At 40.4% G+C, this 15,607-nt stretch overlaps 1 protein-coding gene across 1 annotated transcript in view; it reads right to left on the reverse strand.

The window, feature by feature from the left end:
• Positions 1 to 15,607, reverse strand: part of ptch1 (patched 1) — a 74,680-nt gene that overhangs the window by 7,035 nt on the left and 52,038 nt on the right. Inside the window, exons 13-19 of the mRNA XM_072434084.1 lie at positions 15,462 to 15,580; positions 13,563 to 14,175; positions 12,499 to 12,808; positions 10,761 to 10,903; positions 7,153 to 7,336; positions 2,911 to 3,191; positions 456 to 593 (exon numbers count right to left, since the gene is read on the reverse strand). Of these exons, the coding sequence (XP_072290185.1) occupies positions 456 to 593; positions 2,911 to 3,191; positions 7,153 to 7,336; positions 10,761 to 10,903; positions 12,499 to 12,808; positions 13,563 to 14,175; positions 15,462 to 15,580 (1,788 nt within the window). The remainder of the gene's footprint in view (positions 1 to 455; positions 594 to 2,910; positions 3,192 to 7,152; positions 7,337 to 10,760; positions 10,904 to 12,498; positions 12,809 to 13,562; positions 14,176 to 15,461; positions 15,581 to 15,607) is intronic.

Genomic DNA, 15,607 nt, shown 5'->3' on the forward strand with positions numbered 1-15,607 from the left:
TGTTCTGTGACCGTAGTTTTCATCCAAAGTAAGGTATGTTAAAGTATATTCATTCTAATTTCAGATAACAAATGGTCTTATATGAGAGCGGTGAGCTACAAATCTACAAATAGACACCGATTAAAGCTGGAAAGCGTAATATGTCATATTTGAGAATGCGTTAAATGTTTATAGATTCAAGTCTATGGATTCTAAGTTATTCAAAGCAATGAATTAAAATATCATATCTTTTGGATAAGAAAAGGTCCTTACAAAGTCTTTCAATTAAGAAGTAATCGTTTGCAATTTAGTTTATGTACTCTGCAACAAAAGTCATTTCAATGTGTTTGAATTGTGCAGCCATGATACATATCCGACCATGATTTCCTTTCCTTCTATGGTCAAAACCTTCATTATTATCTTATGGGGATAGGGCGATCTGTTATTCTTTACTATTACGTAAAAGTTGAGCATACCAGTGCCACGTGGACCGTAAACTCCACTCCGATGCCCACCGAAGCGATGAGGATGACCACAGGGACCGCGCTCAGCTTGATCCCCATCAGCCCCATGAAGCCAAACAACTCCACGGTCATCAGAGACAGCACCAGTACCTGTGGAATAACAAGACATTCAGTGAGCGTGGCATAACGTGTACAGTTTAAACAAGCACTATTATCACTTTTATAGAATCAGCTCCATCTACTGCTTGTCTCCTGAAATGTTCCAGTTTGACATTAAATCTGTCTATCTTGTATTTATCTATTCAATTGCAGTTGTTTTTAGTGCTCGAAAATACCTTGAAAAACCCGTAATGTGGCGTCTCCTGCTTTTCTTTTTTAGATATATAGATTTAATGCTGGAAAAGTTTCATAATGCGCGTTTAAATCTATCCTTAACTTAACATATGGGTGGACAATAATGACAAATGTTGTTTTTGATTCATCAGATGATAATAATGCAATAATATTTTGCAGAAATGTGCAAAAATATATTGCATGCATAAATATCTTGAGGTATTGCACATAAAGGAGATGGAAAAAAAAGTGTGAAAAAGTTGTAAAATTCTAAGATTACTATGTACGTTTAGCAACTTTTCCTGATAGACTGAACACGCAATATTCAGGTACAAAATACAGTTTGGATATTGAAACCATATATTGCAATCCACGATGTATGCGTAAACTGCATTCCTCCAAATAGGCTCAATGTATGTGTATGTATGTTAAGAGGCTTTGGCAGGACAGGAGCTGGGAGTGAATGCCATTATCAGCTGACAGGTGTCCAGTTACATGGGCCCCGGGCCCTTTGAAGTGGGCTGACACGGGGCAGTGCCGTGTGGGTTCGTGTGAGTCCATCTGAGCATGCAAACACTCAGAGCATGTGTGTCCTGGAGCTTTGACTGTGCAGAAGTCTCAGCAGCTCTGGATAATATATTTAGTTATTACCGGTAAATTGTTTGGTTCAGAAATCACTTTGAAATAATGTGTCTGATAAAAGTCTTTTTGTTTAACAGGAAAATACTGATATCCCTAATTGAAAGCCTAAGAAACGCCACACATTTTTTTTCCTTAAAGTTTGACCCTGGTGTTTTCATTTACTTACTGAGTTTCATTCTAATAATAAAATGTGTTGGTCTTTTATAGTGATTTTTTGACAGTTCCGGGACATAATCCATACAGATTTTAAATAATTGTCATTTACATTGCCTCTAGACCTCTTGATTGAAATGGTGAATAGAGCCAGACCGCTGTAGGAGTTACACACCTCACACATTACGACTGTAGGTGCTTGTTTGCGTGTATCCGTGGAAACTCTTATTGCGAGACGGGTCGGGAGCATAGACGTTAAATGTGACTTTTATAGGGCGGAGAGTGGGAGAGGGTTGCCAGAGCGGCTTTGTGTCCTCTCCTCATTTATTTCAGGGTTGGTGTCTGGGAGTGTTGGACCAGACTAAACAGACTGGCCCTAACAAAACAGCACAAGATAAACACTGGTGACTGAGGCTACGATAACAAGCAGCAGTGACTTCTCTGAGAGCCTGGACCACACATAAAAGCCAGGAAGCCAGAGAGGAAACTGACACAAAGACGTTTTAAAACAGATGCATTTGATGGACTAGAAGGTGTCGGAAAGATTAGAGTAGATTGCGCCATTACATCGCATCACATTTTCAGTTAGCATTATATTAAACCAAAGGAGATCTTAACTAAATACTGCCTTAGCGTTCTTTCCAAAGTTTTCTGACAGTTTTAGCACAGTGATAAATGTATTTAAAATGCCATAAAAAGCCTTCTGTAGTGTACCTACATGTGGAATGTTGTCCAAGGGCTTAAAGAGATCATCCAAGACACTAATGTCCCACCCAAACCCAACAGCTCTTGTGTTTAGTTTTGTATACTGTTTTGGTAAATGCATCATGTAGCTAATAATCAGATGTTGGACCAAATCCTTGTTTTGCAAGTTTCAAGTCGGATTCTGAGTCAGGTCCCAAGTCTTTTGAATTATATAAAAGGATTGAATACAGCTTGAATTTTAGTAATTTATTTACATTTTTTTTTGTAAATGATGAAGTGAGGGACATGTTTGAGTTTGTTATAATATTAAACAATGAAAGAACACGTAACTATCAACTGTAAAGAGAGAAACGTCAAGTCGCCTCAAGTCTCAGAGCTTCAAGTCAAGTCCCAAGTCGAAGTCTATTTTATAAAATCATGTGTCAAGTAATTAACATAAGTCACAACTTGCAAGTTCACACTTTTGCTAATAAAGTAACATTTAGATGTTCATTCCCCGGGCTCTATATATCGGCCTCTGCACAAATGCAATAATTGCTGCCTTTACAATGACAAAACAGTACTGTTTGTTGGGTGACATTGCAATGCATCAAGTACCATTTAATTTGACTACGTTCCCTTGGGTTGTACTTACAATGACGCCAGCTGTCCATGGGTTGAGCAGGAAGAGTGCGCAGACCAGGAAGGTGCAGGCTAAGACCACACTGATGGACAGCAGCAGCCAGTGGCGCAGGCTGACGTACTGCTCCCAGAAGAGGAAGGGGTATCCGTTTGGGTAGGAGGCCAGGCCCTGGAGGCTGTAGTTATTGCAGATGGCCCGCACGCTCTCAATGGCCTCCACAAACTCAGGCGTCTCCCGAAGCCCGTTGAGGTAGAAGGGAAACTGTGCGTATTCGATGGGCTCGGCAGCAGGGACTGTACAGACAAAACAGGATTTGGTCAATGATAAATTAAACATAATAACTGTAACATGCACCTCTATTGGTTTGGAACAGAAATACAATCAGAACTAAGCCTTTGATGCAATCATTAGGAAACATCACATCAAAGCCTTTTTGGGTTTATGGGAATCTGGCATCTAAAAGTAAGGACCTCACTTTGTTTTGTGATTAGATTGTTGGCTTGACAGGCAATGTTTTTTCCAATTATGAATAAAGGTCTTACTCTATACTAATGTTTGAACTTCTTAATTCACGCATAAAGTAGAGGTGGACAGATTATGTATGTTGATAATACCGTGAATATACTAATATATATATAATAATCTAACTATAATAAATTGGAAAAATGTAGATCAGACCGACACAGCATTGATTGTAATATTAGCGTTATTATTACGTAGCATTAAGTTGTGATAGTTCAGCTCATCTGCAGAACCCCTTGACATCTTTTCAGACTCCAGCCTGCTATCTACACCCCCTCAGTGGTGATCCAGGTGCATCTGTGAGGCTGAATGCTGTGGGGGTGGGCCCTGGAGTGTGAGTGTGAAACAGAGCTCTATTGACTGCGCGGCCCAGCCTGGCTAATGAGGGCCTATCAGTTCCAGACAGAGGAGAGTGTCAGGGCGAACGCTGCTGATTCACGGTAATTGCAAAGTTAAAGCCAGCACTATTACCCCCCCTGAGCATAAAGCACTAAACATCCAAACCTGCCTGTCACTCGGCCATGAAGTCATGCTCAAGTGTGAAACAAAGCATTCATCTGGACTGAGACTTTACAGTACATTTTACAACTTACCACCAATATCAAGACACCTATGAGTAACTTCAATTTCTAAATTTGACTTTCTTACATGTTATAATAGCTACACTTTTATTAGCCTTAAATCATGATGAATAAATTGATTATTAAGAATAATTCAGGTTAACAGACAACTTAGACACTTTTGTTTGAATATATTTTTTATTGTTAACTGCGTTTACGAGAGAAAAAAATGTTGTGTGCTTCATCATGGTTATAGTTACTAGTAGGGCTGTGTTCAAAATATCAATACGGCGATATATCGTCACGGACTCCGTATCGATTACTGAGTCAGAGTATCGATATTTTTTTTAAATAAAAAAAATATATATATTTATTTATTTATTTTTAGATTTTTGTGGCCTGTAGGCTTTAAACGAGGTGGAATAGTACTTTTGATCTGCTGTTTGTGCTGCTCCTCTCGGCCGAGGTTAGAAGGAAATGTGGACCTGATCAGAAGCTGATCTGTGCAGAAGATGCTGCTGCAGCATGTTCAGACCAGGCCAATTGTTTGGTAAGAAACATGCAATACTTTACTAGAATGTGTTCCTTATATTTCTATTTGGATCAGTTGGTTGGATGTATGAAGTTATAAGAGCAGAATGGATTTATAAGATAAGATAAGATATTCCTTTATTGTCCCACATGGGGAAATTTCATTGATGCAACGCAGGTAGATACAGAATAAATAAGTGCTTTGTGGATAAACATGACATTTCATACATTTTCTTATTCAGAGTAAAAACATTACCCATTTGGTAAATTCTTAAGACCCTTATACGTATCGTAATGAGGGAATTGTATCGGAATATACAAGTATCAGGATACGTATCGTGACCCCTGTATTGGAATACGTATCGTATCGCTGGGGTCTTGGCAATACCCAGCCCTAGTTACTAGTATGTATGAATATGTTTTAAGTAGGTCTTTTTTGAACATTCTGTAATTCCTTGGGCCCAGGAAACTATCATTATGGTGGTGCTGTCTGTTATGTTATAAGTAGTACAAAAATATATATATTATTCAGCCTTATAATCTACTTAAACACTACTCTAACTCTAATTATGTATTTTCTCACCCTGAATAATTCTTAATAAACTATTCATTATGAATTAAGTCTTTGTTAATGGCTATTTAAGATGTAGCTATAATAAAGTGGTACATATTTTCTCAGTGCACCTTACCCAAAGTGATTCATGCATGTATACAACAGTTTGCACTTATTATATATTCACGGCCCTGTACTTAGGGCTTACATAGGGTTCAACTATGTAAGGTTGCAATGACCTGCTGTTGCTGTAAAAGGCTGTTGTGAAGATGAAGAGGCAAGTCCAGCAGCATGAGTGACAAGGAAATTAAACCAATCACAGTGAAGTGTAAACTCATAAAAAGACGATTGACTGTTATATCTGCCGTGCAGCAATATAAATCTACAAAGAACTGTATAAAATCTGTACTCATGTCAAATCGGCCACCCTTACTTCTAAAAGGTAATAGAAGCCATATTTAGTTCACATTGGAAAAACTGGTATTTCAGTGAGTGTGAAACGGTGGGTTTGTTTTGGTTCCGTTCTACATCGCCTGTGGGGTCAGACAGGAGCACTTGCTAACATGCTTTGGCCCTTTATAATCGCAACTATAAATTTCCATTAGGACACCCGCTGGCTCTCATCCAAAAAACCCAGCTCTGGGGGGCTCGGCTACAGCCAAAACCGTCACGCTCCTGATCCAATCACATCCCTACTCTCATATAAAGAACTTCCTGCTTGTTATCCAATTGTGCCCCCCACTTAAACCCAGTCTCAACTTGTTATCCAATCATTTCCCTCGCTTTCGGAGCACTTCCTGTCTTGTACCGAATCGCCGGCAGGATTCGAACGGCAAACGCTGTTTTTATGGGAGGTACAGTGGGCGAGTGTGTGGTAGGGAAATGAAAACAGGGTGTGCGCAGTGTTTGGGGTCAGTGAGTTTTAATAATGTGCGTATGGCGGTGTGTATGTGTGTGTGTGTGTGAGGCGAGGGCCCCACGGTAGACAGGATTATAGCGTTCACCGCAGGCAGCATTAGGAGAACCACAGTGCGCTCAGTTTTTGGGCTGCAGCTCTGCACCTTGAGCTCAGCAGCCATATAGACCCTTCTAACGTGTCGGTACGCACACGTCCTGGTACTGATATAAACGTTCCATCCCTGAGAAAGACAGGTAAATGGTTGTTGTTTAAATGAATGTTATGAGTCAATATTTTCAGCGCCATTCTCTAAAGTTCATTCACTAAAGAGGGATTTGTAGCGCTTGATGATATAAAGATTTTACTGCCAAACTGGTGTGGTCCGCTATATTTATGGTGCCTTATTGTTCAGCATAATGTTACGTTTAAGGAATGTTTCTGACGTGAACGATAAATCAAAAAATGGATACTATCGCGATCGATGTTTTGGAGATATGCAAAATAGAACTGTCTAGTGTAATCTCCCAAACAAGTTTATAAAGAATAGTAAAATAAATCAAATATTTCTGCCCTATTGAGGTTCATTTTATCACTTTTTCACGTTTTGTCTGATACTTTATCCTCAACCATTTTCATTTTAGTCCATTCCTGATGCAATACAGTCTGAATATTGTTATCAATATCAGCCCTTATGCCTTCTAAACCAACAAACTACAATAAACGCTAATGCTAACTTTCCCATTGAAATCGCATAATAGCCTATTGTACAAATAGAACAGGACAGTTTACAAAGCCTGGATGATTCTATGTAGAGCAATACATTTTTCATTTGCAGTAATGTTTGTTTTGGTTCATGCATTGTTTTAACTGACTGGAACAATAATTGCAATTGTGACTGAACTTTGTATAATTTACATATACCTGAAGTTGACCTATGAGCGTTTCCCTGAGCGGCACAAGTAAAAGTGAAGAAAATGTCTGTTTCCAACACATTTTCAAGACTGTTAGCACACAGATCATCCAGACCATTCATTTGTGCGGTGCAGCCAGACATATTTCTTAATGACGCAAAAACTGTCTCATTCTCTTCCATTTAGTAAAACCTTCCCACAAAAACTTCAGAATATTGGGTTTCTTCCTCACCAGTGTTTTTCGAACTGCAACAAAGCCTAAAGGCGGCCATGACTTACTGCTGAAGCGTGTTTCGGGCATGGAGTCGGTCCGATCGTGGAGCCACTCCGGGGGGTGTGGCCGGAGGTTGGCCTGGGAGGCGGCATAGGCCACTGGATCATTGCTGACCCAGGCAGTTAGGTAGATATAAAAAGCTCTGGGGTTGATTATGCCGTCTGCGTCCACCAGCCTCTGTCGAGTCAGCTAAAAAAGTACAAAAGAAGAGAATTAAAAACTCAACTAAACCATAATTAAGCTTTGGTTACAAGAATTAACATAGATACACAGTGAAGGCATTACAGATTGTTTATGTTGAGTTAAGTTTTCGCATTCAGACATTAGCAAGAGGAAATGGTGCAATTAAGATTCAAATGATCGGGCAGACATTAAAAACGCTATTGTGGTATAAGATGTATACATTGGACTGGGAAATGGTATTGTGGACATGTCAAAGCAAAACAGCGCACAGGTGAGTTCATTTATACTCGAGCGGTGCAGCTTTCAAAATAAGACTCAAATATTTGTCTGGCTCTCTTTCCAACCAAAGAAAAATCAACAGTCCAACACTGGTAGCCTTTCTGAACATTCCCGTACTCGTCGTAGCGGCTTCCCAGAATTATCATGCCACATTAAAACATGGAAAATGTTGAATCAGCTTCTCCCTTTACGTGCACCAGAAACAGCACAGCCAACATCACGTCCAAAGTCCAGACCGCTCAGAACAGTCTGGGCGGAGGGCGTCTTAAAAATTGGTTTATTTACTTTTGCGCTGAATGTGGATTTTGTAACTTATGTAGCAATTATGACTGTTTAAATTGTGTGTGAAATGGAGGAATATATTTTTGTCTTTCAGAACAAAATATTATATACCGCTAGTTTAGTTTGAATGTTGAAAAGTTCTCAAAATGGCGTCCATAAATAGGAAAGTAAAGGCAAAACTACACTTCTCTTCATCCTGATCCTTTTTTGTCAGAATTGCATTGTCTTGAGCAAATAATATAATAAATTATTATCTCCATATTGTAGCGGCATTAGTTCATTATTCCATAATACAAAACTATGGTATGTAAAAATGTTCTTTCAAATCACATAAATACGACCTGTGTCCCAGATGTGAGCTAAACATGTTCAAGCTTTAGCTGATAACAATTGTAAGGCTGATGTATTCTTGATTACAAAAACATTAGACATGATTGCATGAAGTTCTCGATGTTTTCATTTTTGAATTGTTTCTTAAAACAACAACCAATCAGAAAGCAGAATGAGCCTCACATCAGTCTCGCATTTGTGTTGCCAGTTTCAAAGCTGAAATCCAGTGTGTTTAAAGCTCTTTGTCCTCTCTCTGATCTGAACGGTCACTACCTCAAGTCCAGCTCCTGCACCAATCAGGAGTCAGTGCTAGTTTGACCTCTGCAGCTCAGTGCGACAGGAAGTCTGGAGGAGCTGAACATGAGACACGACCTGTTCATAAAGTGAGGAGGAGAAACACTTGTATGTGTCTTGAGGTTGAGGCACTTGCAACACAGGTTCCGTTTATAACAGTAGGAGCTCAGGCTACAAACCCTCCATTTAAGTGTACACATGTAGGCGACACCAACTTTTCAAATTTTGATTTTTTGATACTAAAAATAAAGGTTTGACCACAATAATGATAAACACAATTATCAATGCAATATAATAGTATTTTCTCTATTGTTACCATGTGGTTTTGTCCTGCCAGATATATGCAGATCAAGATTATTCTATTCAGTAGATGTCCAAATTAGTTCAATTTATTATATATATTTTTCAGTATTGATGCTTCTACTTCTAGTATCTAGTTTCCAAAAAAGTTTTAGTAATTTAATTTGTATTAGGGTATCTTTTTTTTTCTTTTCATGTTTTGCTTATAATCCACTGGACTAATCAGTAAACACTGGAGGGTGTGATTGAATGTCAAAAGTGACCCTGTCTGCTCTGAAATAGCTGGTCAGTGGTGTGCTTGGTGTAGATACAGGCAGGCCCTCCCAGGTGGAGCCCCAGGGCTTACCCTCCCGACTAAAACCATTACAGCCCTCTGCCACTCCTCTGTCTGCGGACCATAAATTGCCCTTTGCTCAGGCTTGCCGAGGCCAGAACTCATGGGAGGGAGGGAGAAGGAGAATGGACTGTGTTTTTTTGGGACAGGGGTGAGGAAGGAAAAATTGCTTCAGTTAGCGTAACAATAAAAAAATTGGCTGGAGCCCCTGAGCCTGTCTGTGTGCAGTTAACCTGGTTGTTAACACTGAAGGAAATGCCACCCAGCAAATGGAGTAGAGCTATAAAAATAACACAACATCTGTACAAATGTAGCTACCTACGGCTACCCAGAATGCCCGGCGCCACAGACTCAGTGGGCCTGACCATAACAAGCTCCTGACAGCAAAACGCTTTCTGTCTCTTCTCCCTCGCAACACCAAATATATTTTATTGTCTAAAAAAACTGTTATCTCATTCCTAAAAAGAATCAATAAAAGCCAAACAAAACAATGCTGTAACTTTATTATACTTCTTCAAATGTACTTCCAGCCTGAACCATAAGGAACAAATAGTCGACATAAAAAAAAAAGACTTTTGGCAGCAGAGGATCAAAAGCAGAACACCTCTGCAGAGATCCGTGGAGTGGCATATCAAAATAAAACATCTCGCTCTGTAATTTGCCAGGCATGAAAAAGATCTAGTCTTCATTTTAAGACCCAAAAACATCTACTACAGCTCCAGCACACGTTCCCACACGCACGCAGAACTGGCCTGGCGCTCCACGTGTTTCATTGAAAGCGGACACAGCGCTGGAGAGGGCCAGATTCCACAGGGTCTGGATTGAATTTAGCAGTGGGATACGCAACAACTGTATGTCTTCAGGCTGTCACAGGAAGCTCCGCCGGCAGCCCACATGCCTCACGGCAACAACCCTTCCCTCACAGACACAGGAAGTGACATCACAGCCCGCACACCAGGCTGGCCTCTGCTTCCTGCAGGCTGGACTGACAGAAGACGAGAGACAGGCAGCCAAGAAACAGACACACAGAAAGAGCACAAATGCTTGTTTTTCATATTTAAAATCAGATCACAACTAATTTGATTCATAATCTAATCTGTTGTGTTTTTAAATAATAGGTTTGCAGAGCTGATGTGTTCTAGTTGGTATACATGCTTTACAGTGCAACACAGACACATATCTACCAAGTGGTTCATGTAAAGTTGATCGCTTTTTCAGAAGCCACGCAGCTCTAGTGAGCTTTAAATTCCTGGGCTCAGAAAGGTCAAAGAGAGAAGGCATACGTAGATAGAAAGCAGAAGTGTTTATAATCCGGGTGTGGTTCTAATGCTTCAGATCACAAATCATTTGGATATATACGAGATGACAGAGCGACTTTGCTCAGGTCTCTCAAGCTGTCAAGACATATGTACGGTATTCAATAGTGAACCTTATGTAACTGTTACAAACCAGGACTGACACAAATAAAAAATGAACTATCTACATCTAAATCTGCTTTGATAGACCTGCTCCAGTATGATCACACTGCGGTGCATAAACTTAAGCTATTTAGTTAGAACAACAAACATGGTTCGTGTAAAAATAAAAAGAGTAAGTAACAAAAATGTCCACCTGGTTGACGTTGATGGGCTTCTCCCTGCGCCCCGTCTGCACTAGCAGCTTGTACGCCAGAACGCCGTCGTCGGATGCGTTCTTGTAGTTTGTTTGGGTGATCCGACCTGCCTCCCAGTCTTTGTCGAAAGCATGCTGTAGTCCTGCAACCAATCACAACATGACACATTACTTACATGGGACCACTTAGCGCTACATACCTTGTTGTCGTCATTTGTCATACATTTTACAGACCGGCTCTCCATCTTACGCCTAACCATGTAACAAGCCTGATTGGTTTAATATGATAACTTAGTTCCATTGTCAAGCATGATGCAAGACTTCAAAAGACCTTAAATATACAGTTTTTCTTTTATTCGGAGCAGTCACTGGGGAATATATGAGTACCATGTGTCCCCCCACTGATCCGTATGTGCATTGGTCCCCCTTCTTGTGCCTCTCCCCCAAAGCCCATGCTGTGGTAGATGTTGTTTTGGGTCTCGTTCCTCGGCTTGTCTGGCTCCAATTTGTCCCACCATCCCAGAAAGCAATATCAGAAACAGCTCTGTCTCTCGCACCCACAAACTCCCTGTGTGGTTCACCATGCTGTCACACTACAATGCTTTTATCAGTGAAGCTTTTACTATCCAGGCAGTGTGCAGTTTGGAAACGTCAGTGAGAAATATGAAGGGTAACATATAATTGCATATTTAACCACTAGACTCTAGCCTAAATATCATAAATATTAATAGAGTCCATATTAAAGTGTCCACACATGTTCAAAAACACTGCAGTGCTTGTCTCCTCTACAGCTTGAGGCCTGGTGTATAATAACCTCCCACATTGTGCTTCTACTCTTTTAAAAGACAACTGATCCTAATCAGCTACTGTCAGTGTCCATTATGGAATCACTCCCACCGCTGAACCCCAGCCCAACATCTTGTTTCCTGCAGCATAATGTCAAAACAAAAACGAAAAGTATCATCTCAAAAAAGCTTCATGGGAAAGGCGCTTTACCACATTCTTTACCGTCCCTCGATACGGTTTGCCATCAATGGAATAATACAAATCATGAATGCGTGTCCTATGTAACAACTTCTACATTGTTGAAAGAAAATCTCACTTTAGCACCTTCATGCTTTGGTTCACTGCTGCATTGACAAGAGAAACACAACACACAGAGCCAAGTTATTAGCCCTTCGAAGGCTAAGAACTGGAAGGCAGTTGTTCATAGTGTATTGCCGCTGTGCAGTAGGTTGTGCTCATGACACAACCTGTTTAACTCAGATTGCAGAAGGTTTGACCTGGTTTATGGTTCATATCTCTGTAATTACTCTCTAATGACACAAAGTTCAACGTCGTGTCTGTCAGCGCAAATTAATAAAAGCAAAATACCTTTTTCACAATAGCTTTAGAAAGAGGGGCCATTATTCAAACCCAAAGACATGATTGTTCTTTAAGCTGTAAGAGTAACATGGCAAGTGTGTGGAGCCAATCCCAAACAAATAATGATAACTTTAACATTTTATATTTGGATATTTGTTGCAAAAATAGTGAATCTCTCATAGAATTATATTGTATATTATAGAATAGAGATTTAGAAAATCTCCAACACTGTCCTGCTTACCGTATGTTATTTCATTGTTGCATGTATAATATAATTACTACAGATTAGTACTGATTCATATCTGTATAATGATTTGATTTATTTCTTTGTCAACCTTAAGAAAACATGCTAAATATATGGATATGGTGTTACCTTGGAGCCAGTCTCTGTAATAGTGCATCCACATCCGGGGCAGATCGCCGTTGTCCTCTTTGAGAATGTGGCGGACGGTGTGAAACCTCTGGTGCAGCTGGTACAGGAGTAACTGTTTCTGGGCGTAGTCGGCGCCCTGAGTCACCACGTACATGTTGTAGAAGGAGAAGAACTTAAACTGGGCTCCAATGAAGTCGTGCTCACTGGTCTCCCTCGGCACGATGTCGGTGAGCTCCAGCCCGTCCCGGACCTGTGTGGTGCCGTACAGACTGATGCCCAGCAGACACACGAAGAGAACGATCACCACGATCTGAAAGAACAAGTAACAGACCCAGGTTAGAACACGGGATACAGAGGAGACAGAGGTAATGGCTGTAACATGACTACAATCATAAATGAACTTGGGATTAGCTGTCCTACACTGGGGACGCATCATATAAAAGAGAGCCTAGCCTTAGGAACTCCTTCTACACTCTGATTGGTTGTTTGGCTTAAGAGAACTAAAGTGCAGAATGTAAACACAAGCAACATTCACTTTAAACAGTTTGTGTATTTTTACATTTCAATAGTTATTGGTAAATTAATGTTTTCACCAGAAGATGGAAATTAGCCACGTTTGCTATAATATTTAGACATTTACATATAAGAAAGCTTTTCCATTAGGTTACGTATAGGTAAATACACAGTATGATATTATCCCATTATTCACAGTACAATATTTATTGCGATATTTTGAAGTGGCAGTGGTAGATATGATACTCTTGGCAACCCTTTGGTGTGATAAATTTATGTTAAATTCTAAACAATTACGATATAATAGTGTTTAATAACATTTGAAAATACATATACCACCTTTAATAATTGTTTTCCCTTTCATATGAGTTTGGACAGCAAATGTAATACACTCAATATATAATTACATTTGAATACAAAAGACATAACTGCGGATGTTTTTGTGCTGTCTCGCCACCCGTGTAACTAAGATCAGGCTGAATGTAATGTGTGTGGTATATGACTCAGAAAGACCTGACCACAAATTCCACCGCTGCCCCTGAGTCACTCACCTTGGTGGTTGGCTGCAACAGAAACGGCGCATAGTGGTTTTCAGCAAAAGAGGCGAACGTCCAGCTGGAGCAGGGAGATTCAATGCACCTCAGCCCCATGGGGTCTCCAAACTGGGATAGAAGGTCCCGTGTGGAGCTGTTATTCTCCACAGTGTGCCCCGCAGAGACTGTGTCGGGCTGAGGTCCTCCTGGTGCACAGCTGAAACTCGCAGCCGCAGGTGGATGGTGATGGGAAAAGGAGTTGGAGTTAGAGCGATTGCTGGTGTTGTTGTTCAGATTGCCGTTGTTGTAGTCTGTGGGGGCGTTGGTCCGGGCTGGGGCGGGGTTTATGGGCTGTACGGAGATTTGGGAGCGGGGCTCGGCCGTGGTGTAGAAGGCCTGAGTGCGTGGGTCATACTCGGTGCGGAGCTGGACAGTGGACTGCATGGTGATTTGGGTTTGCTGCGCATAACCGAGGCTGCTGTAGGACAGAGGTGGGCTGGCGTACCGGGGCGGGGGGGTTTGGTAAAGGGGAGGAGGGGTCCGGAACATGGGGGGCGGGCTATAGCGGCTGCCGTCCGAGCCGTCCAGGTAGGCTTGAGGCTCCATCTGGATCACCCGGTTGGCACAAGGACTGCCAAGAGAGAAAAGTGTCACACAAAGTGGTTCCTGGATTGGCATTTAAATGACTAAAAACCTTGGATTCCAGTTAAAAAAGGAAAAAATAAAAAATTGGACTAAACATTGGGTCTCAAGTAGTATCAACATTTCTTTCTACAAACTCTGAACTCTGCTCCAAACCATCTGCCTCTACTGAGAGACAATTTGTTGTGGATCACTCAATTAAAAAGAAAAAGCATATAATTGACAATTAAAAAAGACTTGTTGATCTTGATTGAAATGTGATTAGCGTAATTGCACAGCCCTAGTCTAAAAAGTGAAGACAAATGTTTCTATAGAATATATATTAGAAATATTAAATCATCTTTAGAATGTTTAAAACACCATAACATAAATACATTACAGGGTATTAGAGTTGTCAAATAGTTAATACCCAAATAGTAATTGATACAAAAATGAAACTAATAATTAATAAAATAATCGTATGTTATAATATAGTATAATAATAGTAATAAGAATAATTAATATTCTTCTGCCTTATCTTGTTTAAAACCTTGTTTTTCCATCATGGTATGGCAAAAATTCTAATACCGTGTACTAAAGAAAATGTTAACGTTAAATTTAGTCTTTTTTAAAAGTTCAGTTGTTTCCACCCAACAAAAATGAAAGAGCAGCGATATATCATGAAGATGGAAACATATTGGGCAAAGCCACAGAGCAGAGCACATTTAACTGCAGTAAAGTGATATCAGCTCTGTGTTATTTGTGTGAATGGGACGTATGCCTGCTGTAAGAAATATATAGCCCATGAGTGGGAGAATTCACATCTGTCCGACTGCTGTGCCAGCAAACATGAGCAGTGGGCTGGTGAAGTTTTATAAAGAGTAATTAGGTTTTGACTGAGGCCATGATTTAAAGGAGGCTTTAATAGGTTACTTTCTTTATCTGAAATAAGAAGGAAATATATCATAAACCCATGTTGTTGCCGTGTGTTAGAACTTTAGACGTCTACGGAACCGGTCAGTTTGTTTCATTTTGCCTTGAGAGTGGTTAGGACGGCATCTGTTGTGGCCTTCAAGCCGAGCCATAAAAATATTCATCTGAAATATCTTGAAACTATTTGAAAACTCTAGACAAATTTACTAAATAAAACTACACCGGTCAAAAGTGCTCCAAACTAATTTAACAATCTGAAATCAAAGTCATTTAAACTCGTGTGTAAATCGATATTTTCAAATACCTCTTGTGTCAGTGTCTTCAGTGGGGAATGCAGGAGGTTTGTGGTGACTCTGGACCTACCTGTAGAAGCAGCAGAAGATGTCAAAGCGCCGGTCCTCTCGTCTGTACAGGTCCATGCTCAGAATGGCGGGGAAGATGAGAAGCACCATGGCAAAGTTAAAGACCACCACCACTGCGGCCTGGAAAACACAAACGAGAGGCGCTTT

This window comes from Eucyclogobius newberryi, unplaced genomic scaffold (assembly GCF_026437365.1).
Source record: "Eucyclogobius newberryi isolate DKJ021-1_F unplaced genomic scaffold, fEucNew1.0.hap1 SCAF_6, whole genome shotgun sequence".
Lineage (NCBI taxonomy): Eukaryota > Metazoa > Chordata > Actinopteri > Gobiiformes > Gobiidae > Eucyclogobius > Eucyclogobius newberryi.